Raw genomic sequence first — 22,297 nt, forward strand, 5'->3', positions numbered from 1 at the left:
CTGAGAAACTTTTCCTGTGTCAGAAATTTCTCCCTCAGACAAGCCCTCCCTCACCGCCAAGTCAGATTGATGTGAGGGCACTACAGATAAATTATCCTCTGCGTCTACTTGCTCATTTTCTATATTTAAAACTGAGCAATCACGCTTCCTAGGAAAGCTGGCAGTTTGGATAAAAATGCTGCGATAGAATTATCCATTACTGCTGCTAACTGTTGCATAGTAATCGCAATTGGTGCGCTAGATGTACTGGGCATCGCCTGCGCGGGCATAGCTGGTGTTGACACAGAAGGAGAGGAAAGCAAGCTATTTTCACTACCTTCAGCTAAAGAATCATCTTGGGCTATATTTTTAAGTGTGATTGTACTGTCCTTAAGCTGTTTGGACGCTATGGCACACTTCACACATAAATTTAATGGGGGAACCACCTTGGCCTTTGGACATACAGAACATAGGCTATCTGAAGACTCAGACATGTTTAACAGACTTAAACAGAACTATAATGCAATAAAAATTATTTTTGACAAAAACGTTACTGTCTCTTTAAATAATTAAAAAGCACACTTTTTTACTGAAATATCAAAAAACCATGAAATAAACATCTGATTTTAATGAAATGTTCACCACAGAGTCTTAATGCTTTGAAAAGATTGCACACAAAATTTCAGATCAATTAATCCCTTAATGCACACTTTTTTACTGAAATATCAAAAAACCATGAAATAAACATCTGATTTTAATGAAATTTTCACCACAGAGTCTTAATGCTTTGAAAAGATTGCACACAAATTTTCAGATCAATTAACCCCTTAATGCCAAACCGGAGCTAATAACAGTTATTAACCAGTTAACACACTACAGTACTAGTCACAGCTTTCACTGTAGCCTTTTACCTTCATTAGGGATTATTTTAGCAGGAAATAAGCCTCCCTGGAGTCTTTTATGATGCCTCTTGACTCCCCACATGAAGCTGCATGGATTGCCTAGGCAAAAACAACTGCACAATTTAGGCCTAAAAATGAGGCCTCCTCCCTCTTCATTCTAGAGTGGAGGGGCCTTTCTGACTAGATTTAGGTGTCCAAATAAGTGCCAGGCCGAAATTAAACCCCAAAAGTGTTTTAAAGTCTGAAAAAACACCTTATTTATAGTGAAAAACATGCTAAAAAGCAATCGATTTTAAAGCCCACAATAGTGTCAACCAGCATAGAGCCCTAAATATAAGCCATCATTTTATACAGAGTCTATTAGAAAAAAATGGCTCACCAATCCCAGAGGGAATTTCTGACAGTCTTCTAGCATTACATGGTCTTGTTAGAAAAATGACTGATCATACCTGAAGCAGTTAAGCCTGCAAACTGTTCCCCCCAACTGATGTTCTCTGGTTAACAGTCCTGCGTGGGAACAGCAATGGATTTTAGTTACTGGTGCTAAAATCATATTCCTCTTAGCAGAAATCTTCATCACTTTCTGCTGTAGAGTAAATAGTACAAACCGGCACTATTTTAAAATAACAAACTCTTGATAGAAGAAATAAAAAACTACAACTAACACCACATACTCTTTACCACCCCCGTGGAGATGCTACTTGTTCAGAGCGGCAAAGAGAATGACTGGGGGGGCGGAGCCTGAGGGGAGCTATATGGACAGCTCTGCTGTGTGCTCTCTTTGCCACTTCCTGTAGGGGAAGAGAATATCCCACAAGTAAGGATGAAGCCGTGGACCGGATACACCAATGTAGGAGACATGTGGGTTTCATATCCCTTTAATTATGTGTTTAACCCATTTGGATAGGTAAAGTCTCACTCAGGGGCTACGAGCACTAAAGCTTCTAAGCAGGATATGGTTAGTGCCTGGCAGCTACGGGTGACTGACACTCCTGTTTGTCTCACTGGCTGTGCTTTGCTTGCAGCTGTAACTAGAACAATTATGTGTTTATAACTGTGTGTTAACCTTCAAAGCGGTTAAAGTCCAAGTTATGTAACAATTACATGCTCTAATCATTTAGAGCGTGTCATTTATGCATTAGAGTGGAAGTTTAAAAATTTCTAAACTAGGCCTAATGGCAACTGTATTCTTATGGGTCCTATGTGACCCTTATTTTACCCAACAAAAGACCTACACTCTCCAAATCATCTTTTGCTTGTTAAATCATTATAGTCCACATATATTTTGGATTAAATGCGGCCCTTTTGATGAACTGGGAGCCGTATTTGAATCCCTTTAATTAATAATGGTTGCTTTTCACTGTCTATGAAAGGTTTTACACAACAGCTGACATAGTTCTATAGGCTCCTCTAGGTCAGACCTCAAAGTAACAATACACATTTCCTAACGTAAAAGCTAAATGTGATGTGCTCAGTACTTATAAGAAGCTCTTCAGATGTCTAGTTTGGTGTCAGATCACGGTCACTAACCTGTGTGTTAATGCCGTCAGTCTCAGGTTCATTTGCTACTAATCTATTTCTTTGGTTTCTTCTTCCCACAATTGGTGTTTTCTCTTTATCTGCTTCTTGGTTTGTGTCCCCACTTGTTTTCTTCTTTTTGACTTCCTCTTCTTCATCCTTAGAACATCGCCCCCTTTTCCGTGGTGGAACTGGAGTGGAAGCTTCTTTGACAGCTTGTTGTGTGCTTCTGCCTGCTCTTGGTTGTTCTACAGTTAAAGATAACTCTTCTGATTCAGAGGATTCCTTCTTTTCATTTTCAGAAGGCTTCTTGCTTCTCAGTCTTTTGGATTTTGAAACATTTGTGTCATCTTTACTTTGTGTCTTTTCTAGCTCTTCCTCTACTTGTGCAGTATCATGGTCTTTTAATCTATTCGTAGTCTTTCCAATTTGTTTTTTTGCAACACTCTCATTTTTCTCTTGTTCAGTATTGTCCTCATTCTTTGAATTTTTCCTAACCCTCTTAGAAACGTTTTTGATGGGATCTACTGTCTCCATTTTTTCTGTTCCATCATTCTCTTGTGTTGCCTTTTGTTTTTCCTCTTTGGAATTCCTCCTTGTTCTTCTTGAGCTTGGTATTATACCTGGATTTTCCATTTCCCCCTTATCCTCCCTGGAATTTGTCCTTGTCCTTCTTGACTTTCTGATTGGGTCTTTCAACTCCTCTGAGTTTTCAACCTCTTCCACTTCTTGTTTTTTAGTTTCTTTCTCATCTTGTTCTTTATTTTCCACCCCCTCTCTAGAATTTTTTCTTGTTCTTTGAGATATCTGTGTTTTTACTGTCTTTTCTCTATCTGCTTCCATGCCCTCTCTTGAATTACTTCTGGTTCTTTTGATCGTTTTGCCTGGATCTTCAATTTCTGACTTTTTAACACTGTCCCCTTCTTGTTTCTCAGAATATCCGTCAGCTATATTGATGCTTCCTTCTTCTTTCCTTCCTTGTTGGTCGTGCAAATGTTTCTGTGTCCTACCTGATTTCCTTACTGGCTCCTCCTCCAACATTTCAACACTTTTAGTATTTTGCTCTATTATTCCCTTCTCTTCATCTTTCAAATTCGATCTTCCTCTTCTTGCGATCGATTTAGTAACTGGGACTTCTAACTTTTTGTGGTCCTCCTGTTCTTTTTTTTCTTCTCTTGTATTCTTCCTTCTTTTCAGGGTCTGCTTTTCAGTTGATTCCACTCTCTCATTCTTCTGAGTCCCCTCATCCTCTTCCACTTTCTTATTCGTTCCTTTAGATATTTCCCTTCTTGACCTTGTGCCAGTTAAAGGGACACCTGGCACATCTTCATTTTGTGTCATCGGCTCAGACAAACCCACAATATCCTCCTCAGGTGTCTCAGTCACAAGCTGTGATTTTCTTGTCACACTCTTCTTTTTCAAAGGCTCTCCTTCTGTCTTACTAGAAATTGCTGCTTCCTCCTTTCCACTACCTCTCAACCCTGATCGTCTAAAAGGCATTTTTTTATCTTGCTTTTCTTCTTGATGCCCTCTCAAGCTACGCCTACTAATCTGTGCATCATTAGTTCTATTTGTAGTACTTTGTTGGTCATCTTCCCCCTCTTCTTGTTCATTATTTTCTGCTTCTCGTTTTGGTGCTCTACCAATTCTACTTTTTATGTTAGAATGTTTTTGTTCCTTGGTGGAACTACCAAGTATTTCTTCACATTCTTTAATTTCAGTAACATCTTTGCATACACTACCATCAAGGTGCTCTTCCGAGTCCTTGAATGTGGAACATACATCACCCTTATCCCCTCCTTTATTGTTACTTTCATTCATTTCCAAAGCTATTTCCACGGTCCCAATTTCAGTTTTCTTATTTGAAGGCATAAGTTTTTGCTCCTCACGGGCGGAGCTTACTGACATTTCCTCAGGAGCAGGACTTGCTCCAGATTGTTCTGAATCTGCTGTTCTTGCAGTTTTTCGAGCCCCACTCTTCCTAGTCACTTTTTCCTTTGTGTTTTCCTTAATAACTCCGGAAGTTGATGGTATGGCCTCTACAGCCATCTTGCTTCTCTTTTTCTCTGAGACTGAACTAATGTTCTGTTCTTCCATCAGTTTATTCTCTTCTTCTCCCATCCCTTTTGTTCGTTTCCCTCTTCGATTTACTCCTTTAAGAACTCTCTCTTCTTCAGTCTTTTCAATTCTCCCGGGTACTTCTTGGTCCTGCTCTTTTAACGGAGAAACAGATTTTGCTGACATTTCTTTTGTCTGTTCCTCATTCTCTACTTCCACCTGTGAGAAACACAATTAAAAAAAACAACAACAAATCTGTAAGCAATGTGAACATGCAGTCATATACATAAGAGAAATTTAAATAAAACATATGATGGAGATTCTAAAAAACACAACTTTTTTTGTGAGCTAAGATGTGTTTCTTAGACATTAATCTGGGGATTACAGTAGTTTGTTCTATGTGACTTTAGCATAATCACTGTGTTCTTTTTCAACTAAACAAAAATGAGCAATAATATGTAGTATATCAGTTTGACCTTTTATTCAAAAAACAGCATGAGGAAAATCTCCTCTAAAGAAAAAAAATCCAAATGCCAGAAGTATGTTTTAGCTTTCATGGCATTGTCAAAGTAATAAAGAAGTGGACATTCAGCAAAATGTGCCACAGTAACTGAGATGCACAATAAAGAACAAAATAATTGTCTAAGGCTAGTTTGCAACTTACGTTTATTATCAAATTTTCTTTGTTCTCATGGTATTTAACTTTACAGTCCTTTTAGGACTAATCATGCAGAGTTAAAGATCTTTTGCATGCTTTCAAAAACCAGACAGAAAGATGTTAACTGTATGTAGTTATGTATGGGGGTTGAAGCTTATGCCAGTTTTTATCTCCTCCCTTTCTTCTCTTCCCATTTTCCTCTCCCTCTTTTTTCGTACTTCCTTGGTTAGTAGATGATGTTCCTTTCTCCTTATCTGGCAATCTTACCTATTGTTTCAGACAGGCCTACAAGAATTTACAAATGTATTTTTTTCCTAAGGACTTATTTATTGGTAGACAAGAATGACTGATGCTTGCACATTCTGCAGTGCATTTAGACCTATTTCCTTCTTATTTCATGTTCTCTTATTGTTTATGTAAGTACATTGGATGTAAATCAGTGGATTTCATGTTTTGTTAGGATTCTTTGTACTCCATATTTTTCATCTCAAAATTTATTTAAAAAAATAATAATAACAAAAAGAACAAAACTTTTTAAAAAAATTGTTAAAAAACTTTTGTGGGGTGTGAAGAGTGGAAGGTTTTTAATAGTATGCCTGTCCTGGTGTTTGCTAGCACTTAAAGGCTGCTCTGGCACAGCCAAATTGGAAGGATGCGTAGCATCACTTTCTGTGGCAGACACAGGCAAATCAGTGTTTTCTTTTTCAGTGCCTGCCACACTCAGGCTACAAGGCTGTGTGGTATCACTTACTATGGCTGGCACACGCAGGCGACAAGGCTGTTTGGTATCACTCACTGTGGCTGACGCACTCAGGCTACAAGGCTGTTTGGTATCACTCACTGCGGCTGACGCACTCAGGCTACAAGGCTGTTCGGTATCACTCGCTGTGGCTGATGCACTCAGGCTACAAGGCTGTTCGGTATCACTCACTGTGGCTGATGCACTCAGGCTACAAGGCTGTTCGGTATCACTCACTGTGGCTGATGCACTCAGGCTACAAGGCTGTTTGGTATCACTCACTGAGACAGGCACACTCAGGCTACAAGGCTGTTCGGTATCACTCACTGTGGCAGACGCACTCAGGCTACAAGGCTGTTTGGTATCACTCACTGTGGCTGACGCACTCAGGCTACAAGACTGTTCGGTATCACTCACTGAGACAGGCACACTCAGGCTACAAGGCTGTTTGGTATCACTCACATTGGTTGACACATTCTGGCTACAAGGCTGTTCGACATCACTCATTGAGGCTGGCGCACTCAGAATACAAGGCTGTATGGCATTTTTCTCTGTGGGAGACATATGCAACTCCTTGTCATTCTCCTCCATGGCTGGCATATCTAGGGTAAACAGCTGGGTAGCATCAATCTCTACTGATGACACACTCGGCTGCGTTGCATCTCCATCGGTGGCTTGCTCACTATGTTGTTTGCACTCTTTCACCGTGACTGACAAGCTCAGCTGCATGGCATCTCCTTCTGTGGCTGGCAAACTGCATGTCTCTGCTATAACTCTCTCTGCAGCTGGCACTTTCTGGTCCTGTGACTGAATATCACATCCTTCCATAGAAGACACAACATTACCAAGTGGAGTTGCATCTTCTTCATTATCACCCTCGATGGCATTACCTCCTTTGCCCATATTCAAGCAATAATCTTGGGTGGCATCCAAATCAGTAGCTGGGCTAGTCGAGGAATACTGCTGAGTGGCCTCTTCCTCTACGGCACTTTCTCTTTTCTCCACAGCACTCTGTCTTTCATAGGAAGCACTCTTTGCCCACACAGAGAAAGGTCCATCTCTTTTGAAAGGCTGCCAGGCACTTTTTTCCACTGGGACATTTGTGGCTAAATGTTGAGAGATAGGCTCGGTGTCATCTTGCAATGCCTCACTAAGAACAACAGCTTGTGCACTATCTTGTGAGACAGGTCCAGCAAGTGTCTCAACCACAAGACTTCGCTCGGTTGCCTCCTGTTCTGTCTCTTTATCAGTCTGTACCACAGGTTTAACACTCTCCACTGCTGTCTGGGTTGTCTCAAAGCAAAAAGGCTGAGTCTCAGCTATAGCATCGTCATCTACCTCTTCCTCTGATGTATTCACTGCAAGAAAACAGCATCATACTCTCAAACCAAGGACAACAACAGACAATTAGCATTTGACATACAGAACAGATATTGCATTTTAAAGCACATATACATACTTGTGACAGCTGAGATCTGCAATACTCCAATAGGATCAGCTGGACCTGTGTTAATAATAATATAATATAATATATAAATATGTGGTTGCGTGTGTTAGAAATTGCAGTGGATTAGTACAAAATGTATTTAAACAGACAGACAGACAGATATATATATATATATATATATATATATATATATATATAAACCATAGATAGATAGATAGATAGATAGATAGATAGATAGATAGATAGATGATAGATAGATAGATATTATAGATAAAATGATATATACACCATAGATAGATAGATACCATAGATAGATATGATGGGTAGATGCATAGATAGCATAGATACCATAGATAGATATAAAGCATAGATAGATGTACAGGGATAAAGAGTGAGATTGCTAGCATGGTGCCAAGGGTGGATTTGTATATCTAGTGAAGTCAAAAATGAAATTTATGCTTACCTGATAAATGTATTTATTTCTTGACACGATGAGTCCACGGATCATCTAATTACTATTGGGAATCAATACCCAAGCTAGAGGACACAGATGAAAAGGGGGGGGACAAGACAGGGAACATAAACAGAAGGCACCACTGCTTGAAGAACCTTTCTTCCAAAGGAAGCCTCAGCCGAGGCAAAAGTATTAAACTTATAGAATTTTGAAAAAGTATGTAGAGAGGACCAAGTTGCAGCCTTGCAAATCTGTTCTACAGAAGCTTCATTTTTGAATGTCCAGGAAGAGGAAACAGCCCTTGTAGAATGAGCAGTAACCTTCTCAGGAGGCTGCTGTCCAGCAGTTTCATAGGCGAAGCCAATTATACTCCTCAGCCACAAAGAAAGAAAAGTAGCCGTAGCTTTCTGCCCCTTACATTTCCCAGAGAAAACTACAAACAGAGCAGAAGACGGACGAAAATCCTTAGTCGCCAGTAAATAAAATTTCAGAGCAGGAACCATGTCTAGGTTGTGCAGAAGACGTTCCTTAAGAGAAGAAGGATTAGGACATAAAGAAGGAACAACAATCTCCTGATTAATGTTCCGATCTGAAACTACTTTAGGAAGAAAACCCAATTTAGTACTTAAAACAACCTTATCCGAGTGAAAGATAAGATAGGGAGACTCATGCTGTAAAGCCGATAGTTCAGAGACTATACAAGCTGAAGAAATGGCAATAACAATAAAAAAAAAAACTTCCAAAATAACAACTTAAGGAATGCATAGGTTCAAAAGGAGCCTGCTGAAGAACCTTAAGAACAAGATTAAGACTCCAGGGAGGAGTAACAGGTTTGAACACAGGCCTGATTCTGACCAAGGCCTGACAGAACGATTGAACATCTGGTACCTCTGCCAGACGTTTATGTAACAAAATAGATAAGGCAGAAATTTGACCTTTCAAGGAGCTTGCCGATAACCCCTTCTCCAAAACCTCTTGGAGAAAAGATAAAATCCTAGGAATCTGAACTCGCACCAATACAGATATTTACGCCAAATCTTATGATACATTTTCCTGGTAACAGGCTTGCAAGCCTGAATCATAGTCTCAATGACCTGATCTGAAAAACCACGCTTAGATAAAATTAAGCGTTCAATCTCCAAGCAGTCAGCTTCAGAGAAACTAGATTTGGATGAAGGAAGGGCCCCCTGAAGTAGAAGGTCCTTTTATAGAGGAAGTTTCCAAGGAGGGAGAGATGACATCTCCACTAGGTCTGCATACCAAATCCTACGAGGCCACGCCGGGGCAATGAGAATCACCGACGCCCTCTCTTGCTTGATCCAAACAATGACCCGAGGAAGGAGAGCGAACGGAGGAAATAGGTATGCAAGATTGAAATTGCAAGGAACTGCCAGGTCATCTATCAGAACCGCCTATGGGTCCCTGGTCTGCTCAGAAAATCTGCTTCCCAATTGTCCACTCCTGGAATGTGGATCGCAGATAGACAACAGTTGTGGGTCTCCGCCCACTGAATAATCTTGGACACCTCTTTCATGGCCAAAGAACTCTGAGTTCCACCCTGATGGTTGATGTAAGCCACTGAGGCTATGTTGTCCGACTGAAATCTGATAAACCGGACAGAAGCTAACTGAGGCCAGGCCAGAAGAGCATTGAAGATTGCTCTTAGCTCTAGAATGTTTTTATGGGGAGAACAGATTCTTCCAGAGTCCATGTCCCCTGAGCCCTTAGAAGGCCCCAGACTGCTCCCCAACCTGTCAGGCTGGCGTCTGTAGTCACTATCACCCAGATAGGTCTGCTAAAACTGGTTCCCTGGGAGAGATGATCCTGAGACAACCGCCAAAGAAGAGAATCTCTTGTCATCTGATGCAAATGAATTAGTGGAGACAGATCCGCGTAATCCCTGTTCCACTGTCTGAGCATGCATAACTGCAGAGGTCTGAGATGGAAACAAGCAAAAGGAATAACATCCATGGCGGCTACCATGAGACCGATTACCTCCATACATTGAGCCACTGATGGCTGAGGAGAGGACTGAAGAGACAGACAAGATTCGAAAATCTTGGATTTTCTGACCTCCGTCAGAAATATTTTCATCAAAACGGAATCTATTATGGTTCCCAAAAAGACTACCCTTGTAGATGGAATTAAGGAATTATTTTCCAGATTCATTTTCCAACCATGAGAGTGCAGGAAGGATACAAGCATCTCCGTGTGGGAGCTTGCTAGATGAAAAGACTGGGCCTGAACCAGAATGTCGTCCAGATAAGGCACCACTGCAATACCCTGTAACCAGAGCACTGCCAACAGAGATCCCAGAACCTTAGAAAAAATTCTGGGAGCTATAGCTTCCGAAAGGAAGAGCCACAAACTGGAAGTGTTTGTGGAGAAAAGCAAATCTCAGAAACTTGTGATGATCTCTGTGGATGGGAACATGAAGGTATGCATCCTTTAAATCTACTGTTGTCATAAATTGACCCTCTTGAACTAAGGGAAGAATGAAACAAATACTTTCCATTTTGAAGGACGGTACTCTGAGGAATTTGTTTAGACTCTTGAGATCCAAGATTGGTCTGAAGGTTCCCTCTTTTTTGGGAACCACAAACAGATTTGAGTAAAATCCCAGACCCTGCTCCTGTACTGGAACAGGAACTATCACTCCCATTTCGGATAGATCTCGAACACAACGTAAGAACGCCTCTCTTTATCTGGTCTACAGATAATCTTGAGAGAAGAAATCTGCCCCTGGGGGGAAAGGTCTTGAATTCTAGTTTGTATCCCTGGGACACGATGTCTATCGCCCAAGGATACTGAACATCCTGAACCAAAGCCTGAGCGAAAAAGGAAAGTCTGTCCCCCACAATATCCGTTCCCAGATTGGGGGCAGACCCTTCATGCTGACTTTGAATCATTAGCAGGCTTCTTGGATTGTTTTCCCTTATTCCAAGATTGGTTGGGTCTCCAGGAAGGTTTGGACTGATCCTGTTTTGTAGAGGGAGAGGAAGGTTTACCCTTGAAGTTTCGAAAGTAACGAAAATTACTCTGACATCCCTTCTGCTTAGATTTCTTATCCTGAGGAAGGAAATTACCCTTTCCTCCTGTAATGTCATAAATAATCTCAGCCAAAGCTGGGCCAAACAAGGTTTTACCCTTGTAAGGAATAGACAAAAGCTTAGACTTAGACGACACATCTGCAGACCAAGATTTCAAGCCCCAGTGCCTGCAATACTGCCATACATAATCACCTTACAAAACTAGGAGTAATGTATTAAAAATCCCTGTTAGGGAAATAGTAAAGTGCCATGTCTTTTCCTTAAAGCTGCTTATTAAAATAAATTAGCACTTACCTCAATAATCTGCCTGGCAGCAAGGCAGCTCACTAGGTTTGGAGAGGTCCTTTCCCTCACATTGACCTGTGGAAAATAATAATAAGGGCAGCAACTTTTATGTAAATATGAGGGAGGCGCAGTGAGAATTATGTCCCACAAGTTCCCTTTGCTTATAAGCCACCAATGCTCTACTAAAGAGACTGAAATGGACTACAGCTACACCCTGGAGTAAAAACAGCACATACTAGTACTGCAAATAAAATAATAAACTCTTGATTGAAGAATCTTTTCAGACACCAACTTTACCACTTCCTTACACTAATGTATGCAAAGAGAATGACTGGGGTGTGATAGAAGGGAGGTGATATTTAACAGCTTTGCTGTGGTGCTATTTGCCGCCTCCTGCTGGCCAGGAGGTGAATATCCCAATAGTAATTAGATGATCCGTGGACTCATTGTGTCATTAAAAAGAAAGCACTGTAAGAGTGAAGGCATTTCAGGGAAGGAGAAATGAGTACGTATTCAGTGTAGAGAATGATCTGTGCGACTGTATAAGAGATGTGTGAATAGAGGCGATGCAGAAATAGCAGGGAGACACATATAGAGGTGAAGTGGCAGTGTTACATGTATGGGAACAATAAAGCAAGCTTACGCTTAAACGGATCTGGGTCATTCCATGTAGAACTGAAAATATAGGCTTGCGTGGCATCTTCTGCACAGTTATCGTCTTCTAAAAAAGCAGAAAGAGCATGACAGAGCCCCTTATCACTAGCGCCTCACTCATAATCTAGCCCCTTATAATTATATATACCTGGAGTTTCAGTCTCTTTCTCCTGTGGATCCAGGTAACACTGAGTTGCCACCATATCAAGTTCTGCAAAATACATATTAAAAAGGGATAATAAACCGAATGAGATTGTAATATAAAATGTTTAGTTTGCAATATACTTTCATTATTTATTTTGTCACATTTTCCTGCAATTTAACTTGTTGGTTTTCTAAATTCCACTGAGTTTCTATAAATTAATGGACAGCACCATTTCCCTGATTGGTTAAAAAAAAAAAAAGGGATTATTTATCTTTTTAAACAATAAAATTTTTTTTAGTACACTGTCCCTTTATGTTTTGTACATTTTGTTACAGTTTTAACTATGAATTTTGAAATTATACTGTGCATTAAATTTGATTTTGATTTCACATCAAATAATACTTCTTACCGAATATGTTAAACAATTTTTTTTTGCAATACATTATTCTAAATGCTTATTTTAGTAAACACTATACTGGAGCCTACCTAGGTATGCTTTTAACTAACGATATCAAGAGAACAAAACAAATTAGAAAATAGAAGTAAATTGTAGAGGTTTAAAATCACATGCTGTATCTGAATTGTGAAAAAAAAAGTTTGGGTTTCATGTTCCTTTAAATCAGAAGCACCACAAGAAAAGACTAAAGATCTGCAAATCAATACGGTATGAGCAACCATTATGACATAATTTGCTTTTCCTATAACGAATACAACAAATTACCTTCAGAGTCAGTTATTTGTGTCTCCTCTACTTCTCCTGCAAAAATCTCGGTTGCTTCCTGTTTTGGAGTTTCATGATCACTGATACTGTCCTTGCAAGATGAATCTGCTTCCTCGGTTCCTGGGGCATTTGTAGAGACACCTTTCTTCATCACATTTGTTTCTATGGCTAAAGTATCCTCTTCAACGTCTGTATCGCTATCAATAGCAACATCAATGTTTTCGGCCACCTTTGAAGTTCTTCTTATGTTCTCTTTGCTCAAAAGAATTTCAGTTGACTCCATCTTTTCCTCATCCAACTTTGATGTTGCCGGTTTTTGAATGCTGTCTTCCTCTACGTCTTTATCACTGTCCACATGGACTGTGGTAGTTCCATTTTCCTCCATATCTGCTGTTGTGGCTTTATCATCTCCTTGTAAAATGTTACCACTGTCTGCATGCCTCCCTTTCTGTAAATCTGTATTTAAGACCTCAGGGTCATCTTCAACATCAGTTTCGCTGTCCAGGTGATATACAGTTGGTTCCGTCTTCAAATTGTTATCAGCACCTTCCTCCACCTCTGTATTGGGGTCTATGTTAATCGCAGAAGCTTTTGTTTCTTCTTCCACATCTGTATCACTGTCAAGATTAATCCCTGATGCCTCTTTATTGTCTGTGGTCTTTACCGGAGTCCTCATAATGCTCTCCTCCAAATCTGTATCACTGTCAAGTTCTATCCCAGGAACATTCTTCTTCTCGCCTGTTTCAGATACTTCAGCATCATTCTCAGCATCTGTATCACTATCCACGACGGTCTCCGTTTTATTGCTCATCAAGCTCTTAGTGTTGTCTTCCTCCACATCTGTATCACTGTCAAGCTCTATCCCAGGAACATTCTTCTCGCCCGTTTCAGATACTTCTACATCATCCTCAGCATCTGTATCACTATCCAGGGGGATCTCCGTTTTTTTGCTCATCGAGCTCTTAGTGTTGTCGTCCTCCACATCTGTATCACTGTCCAGCTGTATGTCAGGAATATCCTTATTCTCATCCGTTTCTGATACCTTAGCCTGATCCTCCACATCACTATCCAGACCAATCTCCACGTTCTTAGCAATGTCCTCTTGCCCATCTGTATCACTGTCAAGCATGATTTTATCCATTTGTCTTTTCTTTATATCAGACTGGACATCTGTATCACTGTCCAGCTGTATGTCAGGAATATCCTTATTCTCATCTGTTTCTGATACCTTAGCCTGATCCTCCACATCACTATCCAGACCAATCTCCACGTTCTTAGCAATGTCCTCTTGCCCATCTGTATCACTGTCAAGTATGACTTTATCGGTTTGCCTTTTCTTCATATTGGACTGCAAAACATCTGTACCACTTTCTAGGCCAACTGAAAGGATCTTTTCCATATTTGCCTTTGAGTTGTTGCCATCTGCCTGATCCAAAGCTTTATTACTGTCAGTAAAAACTAAAGATGTTTCCTTTGTTTTTACAGCTGTTAGGAACCTGGTAAGGTCTTCCTTATTTGTATTGTTGTCCAATGACATTTTCAGCTCTCTTTTCTCCACATCAAAATTTAAAGGGGCTTCCTCATCTTCAATATCGGTGTCACTATCCAAGTTAAAAGCATCCAAATGTGGTTTCTTCCTATTCATTTTTGAGGCTTCGGCTTCCTCCACATCTCTATTACTGTCATGATCAACAGAAGCAATTTCCACATCTTTTTGTACACTTGTGGCGATATCTTTCTTCACATCAGTGTCCCTATCCGTAACTACATCTGTTTTTTTCTTAGTCACGTCTGACTGTACAGTTTCTGTATCACTATCCATATCGTTGTCACTGTCCAAATCTATTTCCCCCTTTTCTTGCTTTTTTTCAGCATCTTTTGCCTGATTACCAACTATTGTACTGCTATTAAGGGAAGTTGAGTCTATATTTTTCTTGCTAGGCTTATCCTCCTGCATGTTTTCAACATCAGTCCGCTCACATATAATTTTCTCCTTAATATCTGTGGATTCGGACTTCTTGCTTCCTGCTTCACATGATACAGATGTATCTCTTGTCAACTGTGTCTTCTTGCTTATGAAGGTTGGAGAAGTGACATAGTCCTGTGAAGGAACTAGATCAGAGCCAAGTCTTGTGGGCGTCTCGTGGGTATCTGTGTCACTGTCACAACGTAGGTTAATTGATGGAAATTGATGTTCATAGGTCAAGGTGTCATTTTCCTCATCACTGGAAAAGAAGATCGTTAAGAACTATGTTAATTTATTTAACGAGAGACAGGGACTGACTCATAGTTCCATTTTTGGCTATCAATGGCGAAGGGACATTCTCATAATTAACAACTATTTATCCCACCATACAGGGGTAGGGGCACACTCATAGGTCCCTTGTGTCTGTGTAATTATTCTGTCTGTCACCCTGTAAAACAGACTCATAGTTGTCTTTTGTTATGTCACCCTGCAGGGAAAGGAACAGACACATTGTTCACTCCTGTGTGTTTTCTTAACTACACTGGGAAAGAAAGGATTCATAAATGTAAATCTCTCTCACTATAAAATCATATTGAAGAAGTCAGAAATAAAAATTAGTTTCTAATTACTCTACATGTATCTACTTATAAACAGCCTTGTGTGGCTCTGTAAAAAGGTGACACCGGCTCCTCCATTTTGAACATTGCAGTTAATAAATCAAACTAATTGACAAGCGTCTTTGCTCAGGCAGGCAGATGCTTCAACCTAGGCAAAACTGTTGTCCTAAAGGACTGATGTTTCGCACTCTATAGTAGACTAATAGTTCTCAACAGTCTATATCAGTGTTTCTCATTTCCAGTTCTTTAGACACACTAACAGACAGATATTCAGGATATCAGAACAAGAGCACAGATGAAATATTCAGTAGAACACTAACTTTGGTTATTAACCTTCCCTCACACAAGTTGATCCAAAAAATCTGGCCTGTTAGTATGCTCCGAGGACTGGTATTGAAAAAACATAATTTATGCTTACCTGATAAATTTATTTCTCTTGTAGTGTATCCAGTCCACGGATCATCCATTACTTGTGGGATATTCTCCTTCCCAACAGGAAGTTGCAAGAGGATCACCCACAGCAGAGCTGCTATATAGCTCCTCCCCTCACTGCCATATCCAGTCATTCGACCGAAACAAGACGAGAAAGGAGAAATCATAGGGTGCAGTGGTGACTGTAGTTTAATTAAAATTTAGACCTGCCTTAAAAGGACAGGGCGGGCCGTGGACTGGATACACTACAAGAGAAAACAGAATTTATGCTTACCTGATAAATTACTTTCTCCAACGGTGTGTCCGGTCCACGGCGTCATCCTTACTTGTGGGAATATCTCTTCCCCAACAGGAAATGGCAAAGAGTCCCAGCAAAGCTGGCCATATAGTCCCTCCTAGGCTCCGCCCACCCCAGTCATTCGACCAACGGACAGGAGGAAAAATATAGGAGAAACCATATGGTACCGTGGTGACTGTAGTTAGAGAAAATAATTCATCAGACCTGATTAAAAAACCAGGGCGGGCCGTGGACCGGACACACCGTTGGAGAAAGTAATTTATCAGGTAAGCATAAATTCAGTTTTCTCCAACATTGGTGTGTCCGGTCCACGGCGTCATCCTTACTTGTGGGAACCAATACCAAAGCTTTAGGACACGGATGAAGGGAGGGAGCAAATCAGGTTACCTAAACGGAAGGCACCACGGCTTGCAAAACCTTTCTCCCAAAAATAGCCTCCGAAGAAGCAAAAGTATCAAATTTGTAAAATTTGGCAAAGGTGTGCAGTGAAGACCAAGTCGCTGCCTTACATATCTGATCAACAGAAGCCTCGTTCTTGAAGGCCCATGTGGAAGCCACAGCCCTAGTGGAGTGAGCTGTGATTCTTTCAGGAGGCTGCCGTCCGGCAGTCTCGTAAGCCAATCGGATGATGCTTTTAAGCCAAAAGGAAAGAGAGGTAGAAGTCGCTTTTTGACCTCTCCTTTTACCAGAATAAACAACAAACAGAGAAGATGTTTGTCTGAAATCTTTTGTAGCTTCTAAGTAGAACTTTAGAGCACGGACTACATCTAAGTTGTGTAGCAAACGTTCCTTCTTTGAAACTGGTTTCGGACACAAAGAAGGTACAACTATCTCCTGGTTAATATTCTTGTTGGAAACAGCCTTTGGAAGAAAACCAGGCTTAGTACGCAAAACAACCTTATCTGAATGGAACACCAGATAGGGCGGAGTACACTGCAGAGCAGATAACTCTGAAACTCTTCTAGCAGAAGAAATAGCAATAAAAAACAAAACTTTCCAAGATAATAACTTAATATCTATGGAATATAGAGGTTCAAACGGAACCCCTTGAAGAACTGAAAGAACTAGATTTAGACTCCAGGGAGGAGTCAAAGGTCTGTAAACAGGCTTGATCCTGACCAGAGCCTGAACAAATGCTTGAACATCTGGCACAGCTGCCAGTCGTTTGTGTAGTAAGACAGATAAAGCAGAAATCTGTCCCTTTAGAGAACTCGCAGATAATCCTTTATCCAAACCTTCCTGCAGAAAGGAAAGAATCTTAGGAATTTTTATCTTATTCCATGGGAATCCCTTGGATTCACACCAACAGATATATCTTTTCCATATTTTATGGTAAATCTTTCTAGTTACCGGTTTTCTGGCCTGAACCAGAGTATCTATTACAGAATCTGAAAACCCACGCTTTGATAGAATCAAGCGTTCAATCTCCAAGCCGTCAGCTGGAGGGAGACCAGATTTGGATGTTCGAATTGACCCTGAACAAGAAGGTCCTGTCTCAAAGGTAGCTTCCATGGTGGAACCGATGACATATTCACTAGGTCTGCATACCAAGTCCTGCGTGGCCAAGCAGGAGCTATCAAGATCACCGAGGCCCTCTCCTGTTTGATCCTGGCTACCAGCCTGGGAATGAGAGGAAACGGTGGGAACACATAAGCTAGGTTGAAAGTCCAAGGTGCTACTAGTGCATCCACTAGAGTCGCCTTGGGATCCCTGGATCTGGACCCGTAAAAAGGAACCTTGAAGTTCTGACGAGACGCCATCAGATCCATGTCTGGAATGCCCCATAATTGAGTCAACTGGGCAAAGATCTCCGGGTGGAGTTCCCACTCCCCCGGATGGAAAGTCTGACGACTCTGATAATCCGCTTCCCAGTTTTCCACACCTGGGATGTGGATCGCAGATAGATGGCAGGAGTGATCCTCCGCCCATTGTATTATTTTGGTCACTTCTTTCATCGCTAGGGAACTCCTTGTTCCCCCCTGATGATTGATATACGCAACAGTCGTCATGTTGTCTGATTGGAATCTTATGAATCTGGCCTTTGCAAGCTGAGGCCAAGCCCTGAGAGCATTGAATATCGCTCTTAGTTCCAGAATGTTTATCGGGAGAAGAGACACTTCCCGAGACCATAGTCCCTGAGCTTTCAGGGATTCCCAGACCGCGCCCCAGCCCACTAGACTGGCGTCGGTCGTGACAATGACCCACTCTGGTCTGCGGAAGCTCATTCCCTGGGATAAATGGTCCAGGGTCAGCCACCAACGGAGTGACTCTCTGGTCTTCTGATCTACTTGAATCACTGGAGACAAGTCTGTATAGTCCCCATTCCACTGTTTGAGCATGCACAGTTGTAATGGTCTTCGATGAATTTGTGCAAAAGGAACTATGTCCATTGCTGCAACCATCAACCCTACCACTTCCATGCACTGAGCTATGGAAGGACGTGGAACAGAGTGAAGAACTTGACAAGCGCTTAGAAGTTTTGACTTTCTTACATCTGTCAGAAAAATCCTCATTTCTAAGGAATCTATTATTGTTCCCAAGAAGGGAACTCTTGTTGACGGAGACAGAGAACTCTTTTCTATGTTCACCTTCCATCCGTGAGATCTGAGAAAGGCCAGAACGATGTCTGTATGAGCCTTTGCTTTTGAAAGGGACGACGCTTGTATTAGAATGTCGTCCAAGTACAGTACTACTGCAATGCCCCTTGGTCTTAGAACCGCTAGAAGGGACCCGAGTACCTTTGTGAAAATCCTTGGAGCAGTGGCTAACCCGAATGGGAGGGCCACAAACTGGTAATGTTTGTCCAGAAAGGCAAACCTTAGGAACTGATGATGTTCTTTGTGGATAGGAATATGTAGGTACGCATCCTTTAGATCCACGGTAGTCATAAATTGACCTTCCTGGATAGTGGGTAGAATCGTTCGAATGGTTTCCATTTTGAACAATGGTACCCTGAGAAATTTGTTTAGGATCTTTAAATCCAGAATTGGTCTGAAGGTTCCCTCTTTTTTGGGAACTACGAACAGATTTGAGTAAAATCCCATTCCTTGTTCCGTCATTGGAACAGGGTGTATCACTCCCATCTTTAACAGGTCTTCTACACAATGTAAGAACGCCTGTCTCTTTATTTGGTTTAAGGATAAGTGAGACATGTGGAACCTTCCCCTTGGGGGTAGTTCCTTGAATTCCAGAAGATAGCCCTGAGAAACTATTTCTAGTGCCCAGGGATCCTGAACATCTCTTGCCCAAGCCTGAGCAAAGAGAGAGAGTCTGCCCCCTACTAGATCCGGACCCGGATCGGGGGCTACTCCTTCATGCTGTTTTGTTAGCAGCAGCAGGCTTCTTGACCTGCTTACCCTTGTTCCAGCCTTGCATAGGTTTCCAGGCTGGTTTGGGCTGTGAGGCATTACCCTCTTGCTTAGAGGATGCAGAATTAGAGGCCGGTCCGTTCCTGAAATTGCGAAAGGAACGAAAATTAGACTTATTCTTGGCCTTGAAAGGCCTATCTTGTGGAAGGGCGTGGCCCTTTCCCCCAGTAATGTCTGAGATAATCTCTTTCAATTCTGGCCCAAAGAGAGTTTTACCTTTGAAAGGGATGTTAAGCAATTTTGTCTTGGATGATACATCCGCTGACCAAGACTTTAGCCAAAGCGCTCTGCGCGCCACAATTGCAAACCCTGAATTTTTCGCCGCTAATCTAGCTAATTGCAAAGCGGCATCTAAAATAAAAGAGTTAGCCAACTTAAGTGCGTGAACTCTGTCCATAACCTCCTCATACGGAGTCTCTCTACTGAGCGACTTTTCTAGTTCCTCGAACCAGAACCACGCTGCTGTAGTGACAGGAACAATGCACAAAATGGGTTGTAGAAGGTAACCCTGCTGTACAAAAATCCTTTTAAGCAAACCTTCCAATTTTTTATCCATAGGATCTTTGAAAGCACAACTATCCTCGATAGGGATAGTAGTGCGCTTGTTTAGAGTAGAAACTGCCCCCTCGACCTTAGGGACTGTCTGCCATAAGTCCTTTCTGGGGTCGACCATAGGAAATAATTTCTTAAATATAGGTGGGGGAACAAAAGGTATGCCGGGCTTCTCCCACTCCTTATTCACTATGTCCGCCACCCGCTTGGGTATAGGAAAAGCGTCGGGGTTTAAACAGAGCACACTTTATTACTGAATATGTGAAAAAGTATGAAGGAATTGTTCAAAATTTACCAAAATTTCACCACAGTGTCTTAAAGCCTTAAGAGTATTGCGTACCAATTTTCAGAGCTTTAACCCTTAAAATAACGGAACCGGAGCCGTTTACAAATTTAACCCCTATACAGTCCCAGCTACAGCCTTTGCTGTGACTTTACCAAGCCCAGAGGGGAATACGATACCAAATGACGCCTTCTAGAAACTTTTCCAACAACTTTCTGGTCCTCACACATGCATCTGCATGTCTTGCTCTCAAAAACAACTGCGCAGTAATGGCGCGAAAATGAGGCTCAGCCTACAACTGGGAAGGCCCTCCCTGACTGGAAAAGGAGTCTAACACAGTGCCTGCCGTTAAAAAACGTTCCCCAAGTTTATAAGTGTGAATTATCAGCATAAACATGAATAAAATGTCCAAATAAAGCAATCGATTTAGCCCATAAAAGTGTCTACCAGTTTTATAGCCCATATTAAGCCTGTTATTCTGTTTGAAACTAAGAAAATGGCTTACCGGTCCCCATGAGGGGAAATGACAGCCTTCCAGCATTACACAGTCTTATTAGAAATATGGCTAGTCATACCTTAAGCAGAAACGTCTGCTAACTGTTTCCCCCAACTGAAGTTACTTCATCTCAACAGTCCTATGTGGAAACAGCAATCGATTTTAGTTACTGTCTGCTAAAATCATCTTCCTCTCACAAACAGAAATCTTCATCCTTTTCTGTTTCAGAGTAAATAGTACATACCAGCACTATTTTAAAATAACAAACTCTTGATAGTAGAATAAAAAACTACAACTAAACACCACATACTCTTAACCATCTCCGTGGAGATGTTGCCTGTGCAACGGCAAAGAGAATGACTGGGGTGGGCGGAGCCTAGGAGGGACTATATGGCCAGCTTTGCTGGGACTCTTTGCCATTTCCTGTTGGGGAAGAGATATTCCCACAAGTAAGGATGACGCCGTGGACCGGACACACCAATGTTGGAGAAATAAATTTATCAGGTAAGCATAAATAATGTTTTCTCTTGTTAAGTGTATCCAGTCCACGGATCATCCATTACTTGTGGGATACCAATACCAAAGCTAAAGTACACGGATGATGGGAGGGACAAGGCAGGAACCACTGCCTGTAGAACCTTTCTCCCAAAAACAGCCTCCAAAGAAGCAAAAGTGTCAAATTTGTAAAATTTTGAAAAGGTGTGAAGCGAAGACCAAGTCGCAGCCTTGCAAATCTGTTCAACAGAGGCCTAATTTTTAAAGGCCCAGGTAGAAGCCACAGCTCTAGTAGAATGAGCTGTAATCCTTTCAGGGGGCTGCTGTCCAGCAGTCTCATAGGCTAAGCGTATTATGCTCCGAAGCCAAAAGGAGAGAGGTTGCCGAAGCTTTTTGACCTCTCCTCTGTCCAGAGTAAACGACAAACAAGGCAGATGTTTGACGAAAATCTTTAGTAGCCTGTAAGTAAAACTTCAAGGCACGGACTACGTCCAGATTATGCAAAAGACGTTACTTCTTTGAGGAAGGATTAGGACACAATGATGGAACAACAATCTCTTGATTGATATTCCTGTTAGAAACCACCTTAGGCAAAAACCCAGGTTTGGTACGCAGAACTACCTTGTCTGAATGAAAAATCAGATAAGGAGAATCACAATGTAAGGCAGATAACTCAGACTCTTCGAGCCGAGGAAATAGCCATCAAAAACAGAACTTTCCAAGATAAAAGTTTAATATCAATGGAATGAAGGGGTTCAAACGGAACTCCCTGAAGAACTTTAAGAACCAAGTTTAAGCTCCACGGGGGAGCAACAGTTTTAAACACAGGCTTAATCCTAACCAAAGCCTGACAAAATGCCTGGACGTCTGGAACTTCTGCCACACGCTTGTGCAAAAGAATAGACAGAGCAGAGATCTGTCCTTTTAAAGAACTAGCTGATAAGCCTTTGTCCAAACCCTCTTGGAGAAAGGACAATATCCTAGGAATCCTAACCTTACTCCATGAGTAACTCTTGGATTTACACCAATAAAGATATTTACGCCATATCTTATGGTAGATTTTCCTGGTGACAGGCTTCCGAGCCTGTATTAAGGTATCAATGACTGACTCGGAGAAGCCACGCCTTGATAGAATCAAGCGTTCAATCTCCATGCAGTCAGTCTCTTAGATTTGGATGAT

General features: G+C 41.4%; 1 protein-coding gene across 2 annotated transcripts in view; it reads right to left on the reverse strand.

Annotated features, from left to right (window-relative positions):
• Positions 1–22,297, reverse strand: part of MDC1 (mediator of DNA damage checkpoint 1) — a 110,056-nt gene that overhangs the window by 16,173 nt on the left and 71,586 nt on the right. Inside the window, exons 5-10 of one of the 2 annotated variants that reach the window (XM_053722034.1) lie at positions 12,611–14,835; positions 11,893–11,955; positions 11,734–11,808; positions 7,314–7,358; positions 6,317–7,212; positions 2,412–4,676 (exon numbers count right to left, since the gene is read on the reverse strand). In XM_053722034.1, the coding sequence (XP_053578009.1) occupies positions 2,412–4,676; positions 6,317–7,212; positions 7,314–7,358; positions 11,734–11,808; positions 11,893–11,955; positions 12,611–14,835 (5,569 nt within the window). Of the gene's footprint in view, positions 1–2,411; positions 4,677–6,316; positions 7,213–7,313; positions 7,359–11,733; positions 11,812–11,892; positions 11,956–12,610; positions 14,836–22,297 lie in introns of both variants that reach the window. The other variant, XM_053722033.1, reaches the window with a different exon arrangement.

This window comes from Bombina bombina, chromosome 7 (assembly GCF_027579735.1).
Source record: "Bombina bombina isolate aBomBom1 chromosome 7, aBomBom1.pri, whole genome shotgun sequence".
Taxonomy (NCBI): Eukaryota; Metazoa; Chordata; class Amphibia; order Anura; family Bombinatoridae; genus Bombina; species Bombina bombina.